At 39.5% G+C, this 20136-nt stretch overlaps 1 protein-coding gene across 5 annotated transcripts in view; it reads left to right on the forward strand.

Annotated features, from left to right (window-relative positions):
* RBM33 (RNA binding motif protein 33) overlaps nucleotides 1–20136 on the forward strand; it is a 99832-nt gene that overhangs the window by 43452 nt on the left and 36244 nt on the right. For all 5 annotated transcript variants that reach the window (XM_036399908.2, XM_036399917.2, XM_036399926.2 and 2 more), the window contains exons 11-14: nucleotides 14610–14769; nucleotides 15665–15996; nucleotides 16486–16728; nucleotides 17433–17720. In XM_036399908.2, the coding sequence (XP_036255801.1) occupies nucleotides 14610–14769; nucleotides 15665–15996; nucleotides 16486–16728; nucleotides 17433–17720 (1023 nt within the window). The remainder of the gene's footprint in view (nucleotides 1–14609; nucleotides 14770–15664; nucleotides 15997–16485; nucleotides 16729–17432; nucleotides 17721–20136) is intronic.

Raw genomic sequence — 20136 nt, forward strand, 5'->3', positions numbered from 1 at the left:
TTGCCCGTAAACACAATTTGGGATGGAAATAAATTGGAGGATAAGGAATATCTGTAAAGGCATTGTAATTGGCATCTTTGAAGTGTGTTTACATCAGCGTAGAAAACTTGAAAATTAATTTTTATTTAAATTGAGTGTGAAATTAGATTTTAGTTCTGTTCACTTTTGGGGTTGCAAGTTGAGAAGTATTGCAAACCTAACTAATCTAAATGCAGCAGTTTTTAAAAGGGAATAAAGTAAACTGAACATTTTTTGGTTGGCCTTTTGCTCCTTTAGCCTGCAGGAAAAACTTAACTGCTTGCTGTCTTTTTATTTATATAAGCAGTGCACCAGAAAAGAGTCAGTATAATTAAATTTTCATAAGGAGGAGGAGGGCTGACTTAACTGTGAGGGTCTGGCACTGTCATTTGGTTGCCCTGACTGTTTTTTTCCTACTTCAGCAGTAAGGTGCTGCATGACCCTGAGAAAGTTGCTTCATCTTTCCATGGCTCACTGGGTTATAAAGTGGACTTCCCCTATGAAGTACTTTATAAATTTTGCATGGGTTATCAGTCATATTAGGATTAGGAATTAAATGTCACTGTGTACATATCTCATGTTTGTTTTATTAAATGTAGTATGTTAGCTCTTGAGCTGAAGACAAATTTACTTTCTGACTAACGTTTTATCTTGCAGAACTACCTTTTTTGCTGTTACATGTCAGATGCCTTTGTGCTATTATAATTCACTTGTTTATGTATAAATGTTGACTTAAAGCAATGCAGCAGTGGTTAGACAATTTTGACAAGCCATTTGAAAAAGATCAAAGACTTACTCCAGACTATGTACAGTTCATTCAGCCTTTTCTTCATTGTATAAAGAATCTCTGGATAGGTAATAACTTGAAATTGCTCTTGTTTTTAAGATTGCATAATCAAAGGATAATAGTTAACTGATTTTTCTGGTTGCTTTGCTTCTAAAAGATAGTGGGGTTAGAATTAAATATTTGCAGTCTGCATTCCCCTTGAACTTTGAACTGGATGGTTTCTTCTCATTGAATGTGACAGGGGTGGAAACATGAAGAGTAATTAAATTCTTGCAAGAAGAGACCAGAAGTGGGCCATGCCATAACTGAAGGGAAAATTTGTCACTGAGTTTCTATCTTATCTAGGAGAGAAACCTCTCAGTGCAGAGAGCCTGTGTGCTCCAAATATGGGAAGAACTTCAATCAGTGCTAATCAATTGGCAGTCCTAAATCTATTGGAAACCAGGTGTTGTTAATTTGGGGCTGATGAAATGACTTTGTAACCATGTAATGGTTAATTCTTACAACCTTCTGCAGGAGGACATAATTGAAGGGTTGAACAAAGTTGTAATGAGCGTGTTAACATATGGTGTGAGACCTAAATTATAGGAAATAATGTCGTGCCGTGTCAGGCTAGTGTTGATCAGGACTGAACCTGCTTAGAGTGGGGGCTGATTAAATTCCCTTAATCTTGAATCTCAATTTTAGTATTTCAAGGTAGAACTTATTGTTCAGTTATTTTTTTTCTTAAAACTTAACTCCTGGAATGTTTAGAGAGGGAGTACTGGAAAAGGTACAAGGGAATGAATGTGTGTTGTGTACACAGAGTTATTTTAACCCTTACAGTAATCTTGAATCAAGCAATCAAGTTGTCTTAGCTGTTACTCTCTGAGCATTTGAGATGACTTGGTGTGAATGGTGTTTGAGAGCTATTTGTAACTGACAAGGACTGAATAAATGGTGGATCTGGGGTGTGTCACAGCTGAGAACCAGAGTGCACTTGTGGGATCTGGGAGTTAAGGATGTGAATTCTGTTTGTCTGAATTGCACAGTCCTCGTGGCTGTAGTTCACAGTAATCCAGTCTAAAAGCATAGTTTGAATTAACCTGGACCTGTGCAAGTGCCAACTGAATGTTTTCTTTAAACAGTTTAAAGAATAGATTAAATAACCTCTTTGGCAGAGTCCTTCTGAAGGTCTGGCTTTATCATCTGCCTTTGCTTTAAAGTGGTTAAGAGGCCTCTTCTAGAGTTCCTGTCCCAGTGTCACAGTTGGGACAAACAGCAGTCTCACAAACAGCAGTCTCCTTTGCAAACTGATCCATTTACAGGAGGGTCACAGAAGATTTTATTCACAGGCTGCTCATGGCTCTCCTGAACTTTTCATGTGTTTTCTGACCAATTTACTAATTCTTGCTGATGCCCCAGTGCAGAGGAAGGAGCTGGAGGGTTTTATATTACACAAGAGGGACCGCTGTGATTTCTGTCCTTCATCCAGTGTTTGTTATCTTGGCTAATTTCTCTTTCAATTCCTGTGTTCTGTGAAGAAAGATGGGATAAAACAAGGAAGAGGAGATTAAATAGAAAATGTAAGAGGTATTTCTTTTTCATTATATAAAGGCTGCTGCTAACTGACTGTTACAGAAGCCAGAGCATTAGTGAGTGTGAAGCTGGAAATTAAGGGATGAAAAAGTCTGGACCATCAGCTTATGAGTCCACCAGCACATTCCATGTCTGAAATATTTCAGTGTTTGCCTGAAGAAAAATGTATAGAAGCTTTTGGCTTCAAACATCATTTATTTAACTTATGAACACTGAAGTAATAGTACTACATGAAACACATGTGCAGTATTTAATGGACATACAGAGATAAAGTATTGTCATGCCCACTTTGGGATGGAATGTGGCAGAGAGAGGGTCTCAGTGTTCTTCAGCCAGAAATTGTGAGCTATCCCTAGCATCCAGATTTGTGGCTGGAGTGTGGGGCATTTGGAGAGAAGAGAGAACTGAGGAGACCCTGCCTCCCTCTGCTAAAGGCAGAAGAGAGGGATTCCTCAGCTCTGAGGCCATTCCCCCTCTGTCCATGGCCTGGATCCTCCTCTGCAGCTGCTGCAGTGAGAGCAGAGCCTGTTGAGTGGAGCTGTGTGCCTTTGGCTCTCAGGAACTTGGGATCAATTCTCAATTGGCTGTTGTCCTTAAGCTGTCACCCTGGGTGTGGTGTGAGCTGGGCTGGTGCTCAGCTCACAGACACCTTTGGTCAACTTGAGTTTCAGAGCTGAAGTTGGGAACTGTCTGAAGAGGCACCACGTACCAGATGAAGTGGCACCAGTGTCTACCTGACTAATTTGTGCCATGAAGGCTTTGCTAATTTTTAATGCACAAAGATTTTCTCTTTTGATAGAACACCTTAGTGCACTGGCTGGGTGTCTTTCAGATAACTCTTGGATTCGTGTCTGAAGAAGCTGAATTGTAAAACATGATTTATGTTTTATTTAGTATGTTTAAGACTTTATCTATCAGGGTGACTTACTCTCAGGCCCTTGTGAATAGCCAGTGTGGTATGTCTGTTTTATTCCCAGGGGGTTTTGACATTATTTGCTTTGGAACTTAGAACTTATTTTTAAAATAATCTTTATCTCAAAGAATACATTTTCTTTTCCTTAAACAGCAAAAACCTTAGTAAACTTTCTTCATGTTCTCATTCAACAAGCTTCCACTTGATCTCCAGCACATCAGGTGGTGTCTCAAATGGATGCTGTGAAGGGTAGTTGATCAGTTTTGGTTCATTTTTCCATCATTTATGGAATCAGTAGTTTGATTTCTGAGTTTTTGAGTGTTGTTTGTGTTCCAGACACTGTTTTTAAACACTTCTTTATGATTTAATCTGTGACTAGTCATTGCTCAAAACAGAAGTTGCTGTCCTTCATGGTCATTTGTTTGAAACATTTCTTTTAAAAAAGCAGTGTATTAGTGCTGTACAAATTAATTATAAAAGGTACATTAGAATACAGCTTACTTATTTTTTCCCAGGTGATGTTGGGACTGCCATGGATCACCCCACTATCATTTTAGCAAACATGGGTTGGCTTAGTGGTATTACAGTGGGCCTGGGTCTGTGGCTGCACCACCTCTTACAGGATGTAGAGGCAGAAATTTGCAGTGCTTTTGAAAACAAAACTCCTTGCAAAAGTGTTTGTTGTGTGTTGTGGGAAATGCAAATAGGGATGGATTTTTTTTCCCCATTTTTTCAAATTTAATCATGAGTTCCTACATGTGAGAAAGGGTTTTTTAGCACTTGTTATTAATGTAGACTCATAGTCCACATAGTAAGGACAAATCAGAGTCCTGCATCTCACTACAGGCAGTCATTTTAAACTGATGTTTAGTAACCTGTGCATGTTTGTAGCAGTACGTGTGTAGGAGACAAACTGTTAATGGAAATAAAAAGCCACTTGTGAAAATGATTCTCTTACTTCCTCACAATTATTTTGCTTTAGCTATGGCTTCACTATAATGAGTAACAGTAAATGAAATTTTCCCTCTATTGCTGTGTAGTAGTGGCAGATCACAGGTAGTGTAGAAAGCATTTTGTTTCCATTTAACAGAATACATGGTATCAGGTGGTGTTGATTGACATTTCTTGGATACTGCTTTACACAGCATTTCATGCAAATCATGTTTGAATGAGACTGCTGCATCAAATTACATTTCTTTCAGATTATAGCCCTTGCAGATGTGAGACAGAGCTTGTTCAGCAGCTAGCAAAAGGCTTTGGTTTTTAACAGGTACAGTTTTCACAACTTGACTGCAAAGCTCTGTAATTACAGCACTTAAGATAGTGAAGGAATGATGGGCACTTTCTCTTATCAGATCTATAAGTAGTAGCAAGCAAATGCAGCATGAGATCTCTCCAGCTGTCAAGTATTGTCAGGCTGCCATGGAGGGAAAGCAGTTTAAAATGCAGGTGACATAATACCCAACATCCTCCATTTGCTAGTGGGCTTCTGATTAATCACGATTACCATACATTATCATACCATCAAATTTAATCATATCAATGAATTCCCATCTGCAGGAGGAGCAGCAGCAGCTAAACATGATGGTAACAGCTATTAAATAAGAGAGAAATAGCTGGTTTCTAAATGCAGTAACCCTTTAGCTTGTCATGTTGGCTCCAGTGTGCACGTGCTCTGTAGACAGGAAAATGGAGCAGAAAACTTGTGCATTTATATTTTACTGTCATTTATCTTTCTGTAAGGTGAGTGCTGTTTAGCACAGCCAAGAAAAAACAGTGTTGTAGATTTTTTTTCCCCTGTGTTAATGATGGTAGATTTTCTTCAATCTCAGCTTTAGTACCTGCTAAACACAGAATCACAGAATGGCTGAGGTTGACAGGGACCTCTGGAGGTTACCTGGTCCATCCCCCTGCTCAGGCAGGGCCACCTGAAGCCAGTTGTCCAGGACCATGTGTGGATGGCTTCTGAATATCTGCAAGGATGGTGCAAGTGCTCAGGCACCCTTACAGTAAAAAAGTTTTTGTTTATCTGGTTATATAGGTTGTACTTTGGTTTTTGTATATTTCTGTGAATGAAATGTGAAGCTTTTAAAAAATCCATTGTAAGCAAAGCACAAACTTTTGTCAGTACAAAGAGGGAAAAAGTGTTATACATATGCTATTTTGCTGTTAATTAAGCACTGTTCAAGAGTTACTTTGCAGAAATCAAGACTTACAAAGAAATCCAATTAAAATATAGTCTGCTGCGTACAATACAGTAAGAGTAATCTAGAGCTTAAACACTGAATAGAGAACTAAAATGTATCTATTATAAAACTAGAGGTATTAGATGATAGTATAGTTATCTTAAGCTATTTTACTGAGATGAGAAAATGTGCTTTTAAAAGATAACTCAGTACATTTGTGTCATCACAATATGAAAAAGAGTAAATCTATAAACTGGTATTTGTTCACCTTCTGTGCTTTCATTTCTTGCTAATTCTTTAGAATGTGAAAGTGAAAATGCTTCATTTCATTATAAAGCAGTAAGTCACTCCTGTTACAATAAAATAAGGCAATTCAGAGAGATATTATGGGTTGACTATAAAATGATGAAAATGTTCAAGTCTTCTTACCCAGTGCATGAATAGTACTTGCAAGCATATTGGGAACTCTGAGTATGTAAAGTTCTCACATCAGTGTGTTTGTAAGGTCAGAGATGTGCAGAACATCTCAAAAATGAGATTTCCTAACAGAACTGAAAACCATCAATCCAGTAATTTGATTCCTAAGTAATTAGGTCCTTTTCAAAGTCCAGATTAGCAGCAATTCTCATTTTTGTTTTCTATAAAGCTGTCTGCTTCTTGACTTTTTTTGTAGCATCCTGACCATTTCTTGTTAAAGAGAGAAGCATCATCCCCAGGTCCCATTTTTAAAAACAAATCATCCCCATCCCATATTTAAATAAATAAATATGTTTTTAAATAAAGTGTAACTGCAACTTCAAGCTTGGAGTGTAATATGGAAATCTTGAATTTGATATTCATGATCCAGTTTAGTTGTAACCTCGAGTTGTTTCTAATTGTTAGTGACTTGCAGGCCACTAAGATACACATAAACACCATGATATGTCCATGGAGTAGTTTCTGCAAAGTCCAAGGGAAAGATCTTATCTCAGTTCTGACAATAGGAGGGGTTCCTAATTCTTTACACATCCATGAAACTGTTAGCTGTCAGCAGAAGGATTGTATGCAGAAGGATTTTACTGCCTTTTACTAAATGATGATGAAATCCTCATCTTTCAAGGGAGAGTTCATTGCTCTAAATGACATCAATGTCTCTTACACTCTTTCCCCAATTTGTTGTGTTGTACTTAACCTTAAAAGTTAGAGGGTACCAAACAAAAATTATCATGCACTCTTCTACACCCCACTCCTGCAGAGGATTGCAAACTTAAGTGAAACTCTTCCAGATGAATGAGTTTAACAATTTAGTGTTAAAGAACTTCCTTAGGTTTGTGGTTTGAGAGGTTTGGGTTTACTCTTCCCTTCAGTCTGTGCAAGTTGCAACAGCTTGTCTGTCACACTATTTCTCATTATGGCCTGTCTCTGCTGGGGACATTCTTCCTTCATCCATACCAAATAGATGGATGGGAGTGTGGTTTTTTTGCACATCAGCACTTTAAATTAGGAATTTAAATCTAGGGTTGGGATCTCATTACCAGTACATTTTCTGTCTGTATTTCATTAAGGACTCTCTGAAGCAGAAGTTCTCCTGTGGAGAAGTGGTTGCTTATGGGCCCATCTGCTTTGGTGCTTCTCTTAGAAACACACTGAAGTTGGGACTGGTTTTGTCTCCATTTGCAACATGAATCTCTTCCTGCTGGATGTATTGTGGGGATGCCCTGAAACTTGATGAAAAGGGACACTTTTAGTATACAACAGTTAAAATGTTTAGCTTTAGTCTCCTGAACTGTTAGGGCTTGTCAGTCTGCTGGGAATACCCATCGCTGTCTGCATTGCCTGTGTTACTTATTTTAGCTATTTGATCATGAGTTGACTTAAATAACAGGGGATTCCATGCCTTTCTCTCCTTGCTTGTACTGGTTTACCATGTTGGCTGACATGGAAATTCTACTTTCCTAAACAGTGAAACAGGGCATTGGTGATTTCTCCTAGAGATGACCTGGACTTCTGCCTAAGCCCAACACTGTTTCCTATCTCTTGGAGTTGTGTAGTGTAAGAGAGGAGCTTATCCAAATTGTGTGGTACATTTTGATATTAAAAATTACTTCCAGTTCAGTTGAGAATATTAACCCATTCTCTGTGACTCAGTCTGCCTGTAGTGCCAGGATCTGTCCAGTCCACAGACTTGAGCCAGTGCTTGGCTAGCTATATGTTTTCCCTTCACAAAATATGTTCCAGAAACTTTGAAAAGACTTATATAGGTGGCATAAAACTGTTGTCTGGACTTTTATGGGCACTCTGAACAGTTTTGTCCATGATTGGCATGAATTCAAGGTGTGTCTTTTATATTAGGTGATCTTTTCCTAAATCTTTTGGGAAAACCATGGTGCTTGCTAGGTTTTATTTCACCTTGATGGATTTAGGTGATTGTTACAGACTTGAGGATAACAATACTGAATCATTGAAACTGTATTTAAAAAGTATCAAAATTAATTTTATAATAACAAATTTCCACGAGTCATTCCTTTCTGTATGCTGTGCAAGCTAAAAGAAAATACTGTGAAACTTGAAGACCCATATTTCATGGAAGATATGGATACATATTTCTACTTGGAAATTTTTGAACCATATCCAAGATATATGAGCAGGGTTTCCTACACAAGAGGATGAAAAGTCAGTTTCTTGCACAGGAGGTAGGCAGTTTGGGAAAGCTTTTTGAAAAGTCTGGGGGCTGCTGAAATAAGAGGATTAACATCTTGTGACAGATGGCTATAGTTTTAATTGTCATAGGTTATAGTGGTCATTATTCTTTGCATTTAAACCATATAAGAAGAATTAACTGAGTGGCCCTGCTTAACTGTCAGTGGGGTTCTCCTAGTTCTTTGCATTTTAAGTGAGATTAATAAATGTAAACATGTTGTACAGGCAGGGTGTATTTTATTGAAAGATTCATGACGTTTCAATGACATTGTTAAGGTATTTAATTAGTCTCATGAAGGAAGTGGAGTGACCCTTTTAGAGAAGCTGATAAATCATATAATAGCTGTTAGATCCTCTTTATTCCTTGCTTTATAAGATTAACTTTGTGCTAAGCAATTTATGCTAAGTTTTCCCTTTTATTGGTAACCAGAGTTATCTGTGCTTCATGAATAGATTATTGGAGATAACATCATGTAATTAACAAGAGATGCAGAAAAGTAAAAGTACAATTTGTGTAAGAATTGTATGAGAGAAAATGTTAATTTCTTAACCAGGAAGGATATTTAAAGGGATAAAAGGAAGGCAAAATAGTGCAGTTCTTTGAAAGGATTAAAGTAACCTTATCTCGTGTTCTTTCAGAAGGTGGGATTGCATGAGTGTGTGAAAGTCATATTCAATGAGCTATTCACAACTCTAATGAATTATAGACACAAGTTTGCATTGCCTTTTTTTTTCCAAAAGTGATTGATAAGGTGTAGGTTATGCCTTAGCTATACTGAATAATTGAAATTAGTAGAAGGGGAAATTGTACAACATGCAGTTGTTCAGAACTGTATAAAAATGTCAGTCTGAAGTGCAGTAAATTATGGTGTGTGGGGGAGGAAGAGTGGGTACATTTTTTGCTAAGAGTAAACATCACAAAATCAAAGATTTAAGACAAAATACCTGTCAGTAGCACTTCACTGTGGTGTTATCTTCTCCTTTGAACTATTTCTGAAATGTCTGTGATTGTGTTCTCTTAAGAAATCTACACAGAATCCTATTTCCAGTGTAAATTCCTTCTAGACATCAAGTCTTTATTCTTATGCACCACCTTTTTTTCTTCTTGAATTTTCAAAATAAAATTGCATGAGGATAAATTAAATTATGGAGTTCAGAGCTTTCCTTAAAAACAGGAAAAGATACTGTTGTATGCTGGGTCAGTCTTAGGGACATTTGGTAGGTGTCATGGTAACCATTTCTGTATGAATGTGAACCAGTCTTGTGGGATCTCACATAAATTTTTGTCCTTTCCCTCAGTGATAGAGTTGGCCCCAATGTTGGACTGAGATGTAGAACCTTGGAGCCATGGCTGATCATATGAATTTGCAATTTTCCTTTTTTAAGTTGGAACCTGTTAGCTGAAAAATAGGTGTTCTGAACACTGAGTAAGGAGTTTCCTGAAAGATTTAACAATGGTGAAGTAATAGTTAAAATGTTTTTTGCAGGGACTCCTGCTGATGTGTGTACTGAATAGCTGGGTGTAATTTGAAACTGTCCGGATAGCAAAACCATGAAAAATGGGAGTAACTACTGTGCATATAAAGATTTATTATGCATCTATGTTACAGTATGCTTCTTTTATCAAAAATAGACCATTATGAAACCTGGCTTTTGCACCTGCTCTTCATTAATTTTTGAAGTTAAATAACTCTGAGTGGTCTTTTCCACCAAATACCAGAGGGCACTTGGGGGTTATTAGCAACAAATACTTGCTGAATGTAGAGTTTAACATTAGTGGTAAAATAATCCACTACTAAAATTGTACTTTAACTACTGTTAAACACAAAAAAAAAATCCACCAAGAAAATAAGCCCACCCTCAAAAGCTTTAAGCAATGGAGAGCTGTTATATTACTTTGTACTGGTTTTAGGACAGTTAGAATTTGACATAAATAAAAGTTGAAATGGTAGCACTGTTGTATTTCTATTGAATTGGAAAAAAAAGTAATGTCATTTGAGAATAATAGACAAAGACATCATAATTTAGGAAAACACCCATCATAATTTATGTATTTTCTTTTTTAAAAAGAGCAGTTGTGTGTCTGGAAGTAGTTGAATGTTAGAGTTTTCACATGGAGTGTGTGATATGAATCAGTTGCACAACTGAATTCCTATTGGAATTATCCTGGGAGCTTTTTCTGAAGAAAAATCTCAGCAATGTAAGATAGGAAAATATAAGCTTTCCCCTCCCTGTTCATACTGTTATTTAGGGCAGAAGTTTTTATCTTTAGGGATATAGAAGCAAAGCTGGTTTAGGAAAGAAGTGGAGGTCAGTTTATCATAACTGTAAGAAGGGAAAGACTCAACCTAATTTTTTTTTTTAAGAAGCAAACATTAGTAATTTGCTTTTCAGCAAATAACAAATGTCTTTGCAATTAATTTTGCATGATTGGCCTTTGGTTATCAGCCAAGAAATGTGATCAGTCATAATTTAGTAGTTTTTCAAAATGTCAGACACAAAATCTGCTCAGCAATCAAATAAGTAGATATTTGTTAGTGAATCTGGAATCTTAAAAAGTGGAAAAAAACCCAGAGTTCTTCACTGCTAGGGACAGAAAAAAGAGAGGCCAATAGGAAGAGTTCCAAACTTCAGATATTTCCTTCTTGTTCTTTCTTGGACTGTTTTAAGAGTTATTTTGACCCAAACTTGTGTTGTAGTACGTACTTACATGACATATACTGCTAACTAGAGGAAAAAATTCTTAATTTGTTGGGATTTTTTGACACCAGCTTTTGGATAACAGTTGGATACTTGTTATTTTGTGTTAAATGAAGGCAGATTTTTAGAGAACACTAAATGTTTTGATTCTTAAGATGGCTAGACACCTTTGGTACAGAAAATCACAGGGAGTTTGAAATCAGCATTGCTAGTACTTTTAATAGTAAAATGTCTTGCTGGTTATTGGTTTGTGGGGTTTTTGGTTTTGTTTTTTTGGTTTTTTTGGGTTTTTTAAGTGTGGGCTTCCTTAGACTTAAAATGACCTTGTATTACTCAGTTCTAAAACTTACCTAAAGCTTATTTCATAAAGGTTTGTTTCTTTATGATGAGAAATATAAAGCTGCTCTCAGTATGTGCAATACTAACAGACTTTAGTGGCCTAAACCAAGATGTTGTGCTGGTTACTGGCCTCATTTTGAATCCTTTTGGTTGAAATTCTCCAAATATACTTTCATTCTAAAACTGAAATGGTGGAAAAATACTTCTGTTCCTAGGTGAGTTATTTAGAAATGTTTTATTATTGCTCATTTTCCAAGGAAGAAAACTGAGTTTGGCTGCACTGAGGATGTTTCAGTACATAAGGGCTGTGTGAAATTCAACAGGACTTTCCATGCATTTGCAATTCAGGGCTGCCTTAGGAGGAGACAAATCTGGGCATAATAATGAGGGTACAGGTTGGCAGGAGAGGGAAGGCTGGTACAAAGAATTGTTTATTTAAAATAAACATACTGGATTTTTTTCAGCCTGTGCCTGCTGCTTCCCTGGCAGGAAAAAGAGAGGAGATGGCCTGGTGTAAGTGTACAGACAAGGAAATCAGGGGCTGAGGGGGGCAAGTAGGAGCTCCTGACCAGCTGCCACAACACAAGACCACCAGCTTGGAGTCTGGAAGCTGGGATCTGGATCCATGCTGGGATTAGGAACCAGTGGCCAGAGTGAAAGACATGATGGGATGAGAGAATGTATCTGAAGGAGTGAGCAGGACCAGGAGAACAAAAAGGCAAATTGGGCAAGGAATTCATATTGAGGAAGATGCTTGAGACCAGGTAACAAATGTGGTTGAGAAGCAGAGATGGCTGCTTAGTTTGTAGCCTAAGCCTGTTGCCTTTCAGCCTAGCACTAAAACTGAACTCTGGGGAGTGAGAGGAGAGACTGATAAGGATCTGTTACCTCAACCAGGGCACAATACATGGAGTTTTGGAGAAGCAGGTAGAGGAGACCATGATCACTGCCCTGCCATTTGGTGCTTGGAACCAAGCCCAGACAGATCATTGCTGCTGCCAGTTCTTCAGCTCGGGTGGCAGATACGTGACACTTAAGATTTATTAGCCCAGGTTTCAGTAAGTTTCCACGTAATTTGTTTTTTGCTGGCTATTTTACAAATGACTAAGATATGTGTAGGGACATGTCTAGGGAAAACTAGGAGGAATTTGAGAGCTTCTGAGACAAGCTCTTTGAAAATGGGGAAAATTGGTTGTCAAGACCATGCTCTGTCCCGAGATGCAAGATGAGCATGTGGGTACATGCTGTAAATCAGATGCAAGGTTAAAACCATCTTGTGTGCAAGTGCCCCGTTGAACTGGGTTCTCCCATGCTCCTGTTGCAATGGCCTTTTAGGCATTATCCACTGGTAAACTAATAACTAAATAGCTAAAATATAAATAGCTAAAAATGAGTGGGTCTGCTGGGTGTCTCCCTCAAGGACGTGCAGCACGTGGAAGGGGCTGTGTGTGTATTCCCTGGGACTGCTGTAAGAGCAATGCTTGAAGAAATAGGCTTTTGTCACCAAAGCTTCTGAGCTGAGGGTATGCATGTAACCTTATTTTGAAAGTAGCTCTGGCAGCTCCTATGTGCAGTGATGCTGGAGGTGTGGTTTGGGAATGAAGGGTCAGGATCCTCAAGGTTTGTGTTCAGCTGATCTTTTGGCAGGCAGCCAGTGCTGTCCCGCTCAACACGAGGGAAGGGCAAAGCAGTTCAACATCCTTGTTCAGCTAAACCTGAAAAGGTTTTTATGGAGCAAATAAATGTTACTTTTTTTCCATCCCAAACAGCTCCATCTTGCTCCAACTGCTGTTGTTTGCAGACAGCCTGTGAAATTCAAAGGCAGAGTAGTCAGTTCCAAGGTGGCAGGAATATTGTGTGTTGTGACTGTTCACTTGCAGAAGTGCAGAGCTCCTCCTACAAACTGTGTGTATGTTATGAGGACTGTCATGCTTGAGTGTAATATAATGTCTTTTCACTAAATGAAATACCCACAGGAGACTGGCTGACTGGAAGCAAGGGGATATAGACCCTTTAATCTCTAGGAATGATAATGTATTTACAGTTGATGGCTGTATAATGACATAAGTAGTCACAGTCTTGGTCCCAAATAAGAGGTTTTAGTATCTCACACATCCCCATTCAGGTGTTTCAGGAAGGCCACAGATTTAATAATGGATCTGATCCTTGGTGCTGCTCATCTACTTATTTGGGCCTTGCCAATCCCAGGTGTATTGTGCTGGTAGAAGGCTGTATAAGCAGCTCTGTCTTGTGCTGCTTTGATAGTGAGTATGCTCCATGGCCATTGTTGCTGTGTGAGAAATTCTTATCCTAAAATTCCAGTCTTTGTGCAGTGCAAAAATGCTAGGGTGAGACTGTGCATACCCTTGGTGAGGTCAACTCAAGAGATAAAAGATAAGCTACTGCAGCTTAGTTGTTTGGTCCTTTCCTGATGACAATACTTCAGTCTAGCAGGGAGCTTTTGGTCTGGAATCTGTTTTGAAAACCTTGTCTTCAGCAGTGCAAGTTTTAAGCCTCAAGGTGAGCATCACATGTAGACGGAACAGATCCCACCACTGATTTCAGAATCTTTATAGAAAGCAAGGATGTTCACAGATTATTTTCATTACTTACTTGATTTACTCACATAATAAGGAAATGGTTAAGAATATAATTTATGTGAAGCAAAGCTTACTCTGTATATCGAAGTTGCCAATGTATTTTGTCAACTTTTGATAAAAAAAAAATTAGTGTGAATTACTCAATTAAACGTGTCTTCTGCAGAATTCTGGTTTTGTATTAACATACTGCTTCCTGCAATATAAAAAGGCATTAAAAAAAGAAAAAAATCCAATGCCTTACTGGAAGAAAGAGTACAAAATTTTCTTTCTTAAAATGCTTCAGATGCTAAACTGCGAATAGCCTGAAATGTTACTCTCCTCTTAATTCTTTTAGAAAGATGATTTCTTTAATTTTCTGGGTGTCATAAATTGTCCTTCCCCCCTGCTTTTTGTTTAAGTAAAGCTGCTCCCTCCTGTAGCTTACATTGTGCTAAATTGATGATGAAGAATAGTATGGTTTATGAAGATAAATGTCAGGAATGTCTTCTAAAGTAGACATTCAGATTTTTTTGGATTAATGGGAAAGAAGGTCAATAATTGCATGGATTTCAGAAATAAGCTTGAGAAGAAATGGCATTCCTGTGGTGCTAGTGATTATTAAAACATTGTGAATTCATTTCAAGATACTGTACTTGGGTTTAATATGTCTTCCATTGTGAAGGAATGACTCAGTAAGGGCTGTCAGTTTGTACAGGTGATCGGAGATAATTCATACAGCAATTGTATTTTTGAGAGAAAAAAAGTTATAGCAGACAATACATAAATTTCTGGATGGTAGCCTTAATTTTAATTCTGTCTTACTAAATTAGGGCCCTCCAGACTTCCAGCAGCATACACCTGGACCAGTTCCTACCAACTTCTCCCAAGCCCCGAGGCTGCCAATCCAGGACCAGTGGAGAGGGCCGCCCCCACCACCTCCACCACTCCCTCCTCCACCTCCTCAGGACAGAGATCCTTTCTTCTTAGCAGGTGAGCATTTTCAATCCCATTAACAGTTAATACCCACCTGTTGTAAAGTGACTGCACTGTGACTGCATACCCCACAACATGAAGTGTTCAGAAGAACATGAAGGCTGGAAGATCCCATTTGATGTGGTCAGGCTGGACCATGCCAGAAAGTCTGGTTGTCTAGTATATTTTTACTTCTTTTGATGTGGATTTTTACTTTTTTAATGTCTTCACCTGTAACTGCCATGAATCCAGATATTTATATAGACACAAAAATAATTAATATCTATGTGATTGTTGCAATGAAGTTGTTGCACTTTGTTATAATTTGGAAAACAAATTATATACTTTCCATAAACTTGGGTTTCTTGTAAATCTTTAAACTGCCTGGATTGTGTCTATAGTGTAAGAAATTTGTTAAGGTTGGATAAAATGATACAAAACCTAGCAAGCAAAAGAGAGGGTAAGTTATATTTATACCGCATATAAGTAATGTGTGTGTATATATATATATATATACACACACACAATATTTTTACACATGTATAGTATGTTAAAATGTGCTAAATACCTGGTCAGCAAATGGTGTCAATGCTTTATGAGTTCTTCTGTGGTTTAAACTGTAATCAGTGGAATCCTTCATTGATTTTATTAAAGTAGAATTTCTAACAGGTATTGCTGATTCCAGCAGAGTACCAGTTGTGCTGGTTTTTCAAGGATCAATTCCTTTTATACACAAATGACAGGAACAAGAGAAACATAACCTTGAGGGTAGCTTTTATAATTAAAACATCCCACAGAGTTTTGCATTGTGCAGATTTCTTTCCGAATTTCTTTCAGACTAGAGCTTTATGTTTCTGAAATGCATTTGTGTCCCAGGAAGGTTGTAATTGAATCAGTTCTCTCATTCCCGCAGATCCGAGGTTCCCGGGTCACCCCTTGTTTGAGCAGCGCAGCCCGCCGCCGCCTCCGCCTCCCCCGCTGCTGAACAGCGCCCATCCCGTTCCTACGCAGAGCCCGATGCCCTTCAGCCCGCCCGGGCCCGCCTTTACCCAGCAGGGCCAGCAGCCGGTGTATCCCCGCGAGCGCCCGGTGCGGCCCGGCATGCAGCCCCAGGGCCCCGTGGGGATCCTGCACTTCAACCAGCCGGGCTCCGCCACCCCGCGGCCCTTCATCCCCCCGCGGCAGCAGTTCCTGCAGGCGCCGGGACAGCCCTTCCTGGCCCCGCACACGCAGCCCAGCATGCAGGTACAGCGCTGGGGAAGCGATGGAGCCGAAGCGTTGCAGTTCCGAGGGGGATGGCCCTGCAGTGCCATCGCTGCAGTGCCTGGGGAGTGATGGATCTATTGGATCTTCCCCCGCTGCCGTGTCCGGTCTCGCTCGCTGCCGGCCCGGGGCAGCGCGGGGCGGCAGCGCCCTCTGCCGGCCGCGGAGCGGGGCCGTGGGGCTGCGGCCGCTGGAAGCGGGGCAGCGCTTCGGGGATGTGCAGGGGGCCGGGGTAAACCCCGCTAGAAAACGGGGTAGAGGACAGCAACCCTTGAATTCGTATTTTTCCTTTTACTTCACCTGTTGCCTTACACAGGTTTTAAGAGTAGACCTTACACCTCTCTGGTTGGTCTGTTCTTTCCTGGTGTAACCTTCTTCATAGCTGCTTATAGTTCTGAGGACTCAGGAGGCTGGAGCTGCTTTTCTGGAGTTTATTACCTTGAAACTAAAACTTTTTTTTTTCATGTGAAGGGTCCCATGCATCCTCCATTACAGCCTCAGCCACAACCTCAGCCTCATCAGCAGCACCACCAGCAGCAACAGCAGCACCATCACCAGCAGCAGCAGCAGCATCACCATCTCCAAGGGCCTCCACAGCCCTTGATGCCCATGAACCAGCCACAGTTCAGGCCTCACATTCAAGCCACACAACAGCAGCCAAATAACAACAGGATGCAGTGTCAGCCACGACAGGGTCCAATGAAGCCAAGGCATGTAAGTACCACATACAACAGTGTCCTGCATGAGTAGCAGGCATTTATGCACAGGTTTCAAAACTGACCAGCATGGGTTTTCAGTTCTATTTATTCCCTTCTGCTCTTTTACCATTTCTTGCTCATTTTTCTGCTTTGATTGTTTTATAATCTACATTGGAAAATACCTTGTGTATCTTTCTTTTCTCCTCTGGTCATCAGTGTTCTTTTTGATTTGGGTCCAATAAGAGATGTTTCAGTCGTCCAAGAACTACCAATGGAGGGGTGGTGAAGGAGAAGTTTGCTTTATAAGGCTTTTCAACTGCTGGTAGTCTGTGATTGTGTGGGAGCCCACTTCTGTGACACTCTTTTGATTTGAAGGCCTCCCTGTACCACTGCTAATCAGTTTTCTGGTTCAGATAATGCCTCTCCTGTCTTGTGAGTTTCCTCCAATGCAGCATATTTTGCTGCTTGGTAGGTTGGGTAGGACAAGAGCCTGGAGCAGTGCTCAAGACAATATAACTATAGTTTAACATAATTGCTTTGATTAGGAAAGGTTATTAAAATATTCTCATTTCTGTATTTTTTTCCCTGACATTAAAATATTGTGCCTTTTCACAAAGCTTATTTTCCCAAACTGAACTAAATCTGGAAAATGTGAAACCGGAATCGCTTCAGCCTGGTTAGTGGTGGAAGTCAGCAGTTCTTTTCCTTTGTTCTTTTCAGAGCACCCCATCCCAGAATATCGTCAAGCGTTCCAGCCAGCAGCTGCAGCCGGCGGCTCCCAGGAACAGCAACCTGCGCGAGCTGCCCATCGCCCCGGCCCACGCCCTGGACATGGGCAGCACCCGCCGCAGCTCTGCCCCCGCTGCCCAGGTCAAACCCATCCCCAGCACCCTGCCTGCCACCAAGCCTGCCACTGCTACTGCCAACTCCCAGGGAAGGCCTGAGATGAAAGCTAAAGCAATCACCCCAGTGGGCCAGGCAAAATCAGAAGGAAAATGTGAACCGGAGGTAAGGGATTTTTTGTTTTGCTTAAACAAAAGTGTTGGGGAAGATGAAACAGGAAAACCTTATAAATATGGTTGCCTGGCAAAAGACTTTGAGAATATAGAAACTATAAGTGAGATTGACATGAAAGCAAGCTTTGAGATCCCTCAGTTACTCAACAACTGGAAAACAATGGTGTGGCTGGCTGAAGGTGAAACAATACCCTCTGCTTGCAGACAGTTCCAAGGGTGAGAGCAGACCCTACTAGCTTAGCAGGAGTCCAAAAAGTAGTTTTTATTGTTAAAAATGTAACACAGTATAGTAATGTAATGATTCTTATAAGCTGTATGTAAATGCTATAAGATTTGTATATTGTACTAAATTAGTCAGTGAGAATTAAAATAGTCAACACAGAAGAAGATTTATTGTATTGTAAAGAGAACCTCGCTCTCTTACACTCTTACCCCTCTTTTACTCCCTCTGTCTCTCATCCTCTTTACCACTCTCTTCTCTTAAGCCTGCTCTGAGCTGTGGCTGGCAGCTCCAAGCAGGACCCCTCCACCCACACCTTTTGCAATAAACCCCAAATTCCACAACCTGGCTTCAGAAATCTCTCATCTCCATCCGTCCCGACCATCCTCACCCCGACACTCCTACACAAAAGATCAAAAACCAAACAACGAGAAACAAAGCTCCCACCTTTAAAATACTTTTTTAGTCTGATTTATAAATTGAAAGCACCTAAAATATTTGGTGGATAATACATTAATACTTAATGTATAATCCACCAAATATTTTAGGTGCCACTAGAGGCCTCCCTTCTGAATTGCATTTTTATTTTTTACTGTAACAGCAGAAATAGTCTCCATTGACATAGAAGGTCTGGAAGGTTGGCAAGGCTGTGGTGAATTTGTTTTGTGGGAGGAGTTGTCATTCCAACTAGGAAAAGGCAGAATTTGAGTAAAGGTGATCAGTGATACAAGTCTCTGAAATGTTTTGCAGGAGCAGTCATCATTTCTACTAGGAAAAGGCAGAATTTGAGTAAAGGTGATTAGTGATACAAGTCTCTAAAATACTCATTTTGCCCATTTGTATATTTGGGAATTATAATTTATTTTCAGGTGATCGCATTCTTCTAAGTCTGAAAGCCTCTTCTCTGTCGTTTTGTATGGTGCTGTATGGCTCAAAGGCAAAAAAAGAAGGCTATTTGGAGAGCTGTCTTCCTCATGCTGTTTTCCTTTAGGCTGTTCAGTCTCTACTAGGCCTTGAGCATTCATGCAGGAGATCATAGCTGTGATGTCCATGGAGCTTCTTGCTCTTGAGAAAGAAAATCTCCTTTTTTTGAAACCTTTTCATGTAAGGAAAAAGAGGAGATGCTTTTAAGTTTTCCATTTTGGAGAAAGTGATGCTGTTTGCTCTGCTGGTATTCTGCACAATGAAAAAGTCAGGTTGCCAGTGTTTTCAGCTCCACTGGATCGTGTCATGTGAACAGATGACCATTTCCCTGCACAGATCTCCTGGAAGCTAGAGAAGACTCTCCATGAGCTCTGCTACTTGGAGAGAGTGGATAGGATTGGACTGATGGTGCTCATTATATCCTGAGCATGATGGCTAAATGCACCCTGTGTGCTTTGTCAGGCTATTCTGTGAAGAACTGTAAATCTTCATAGTTATAGTTAACCATGAATCTTGTCTCAAGGAACAGGTTTTCTTCAACAGCCATTGAAAGCTTTAATTGTGATAATGCTGTCTTCCTTTAAGCTGCTCATGATTAGCTTTTCATCTTGTTCTTGAATTAGGGATGGTCATAACTAATTTCCATAAATGAGGCACAAAAGAAACCTAAAGCTATCAGTGTTTGACCTCCTGTGCACTTGCTTTTCAATGGAAATGAAAAAAAAAATCCTTTTTTAGCTTTTAATTTTCACCTTTTTTGGAAAAAATATTTAAGTAATCTCTTTCCTCTCAATTCAGTCTCTTGGAATAATCTGTCACAGAAAATGCAAAATGCAGTGCTTTGTAGAGAAGCCTTGTCTTTCAGGCCATTACTAAGGTAAGTCTTGAAAAATCAGCCACAGGCCTCCCCATCTAAAACATCTTAAAGTTATTCTGTAGTATATTCAAATGAAAGTTAGGGCATTGGCTCCAAAGTATCTCTGGCAGTATTTAGAAAAAGATAAGAATTTTTAAAATTTCTTTTAATTAAAGAGAAAACTAAACAATCAAACAAACCCCAAAGCAGTCATCTTGTCTCCATTTGACATTTTAAACATACTCTAGTTGGTTATCAAACCAACTAATCTTACCTGTGTGAATTCTTGGTGTATTATAAATAAAACTTTCTTTTTATTTCTCTTGTCAAAACTGTCATTGATAAAATTCTGATACCTGTTTTATGCAAGCTTTTGCAAAGCAGGATAAAAAACCAGGGTTGTCTTGG

The sequence above is a fragment of the Molothrus ater genome, chromosome 1 (assembly GCF_012460135.2).
Source record: "Molothrus ater isolate BHLD 08-10-18 breed brown headed cowbird chromosome 1, BPBGC_Mater_1.1, whole genome shotgun sequence".
NCBI lineage: Eukaryota > Metazoa > Chordata > Aves > Passeriformes > Icteridae > Molothrus > Molothrus ater.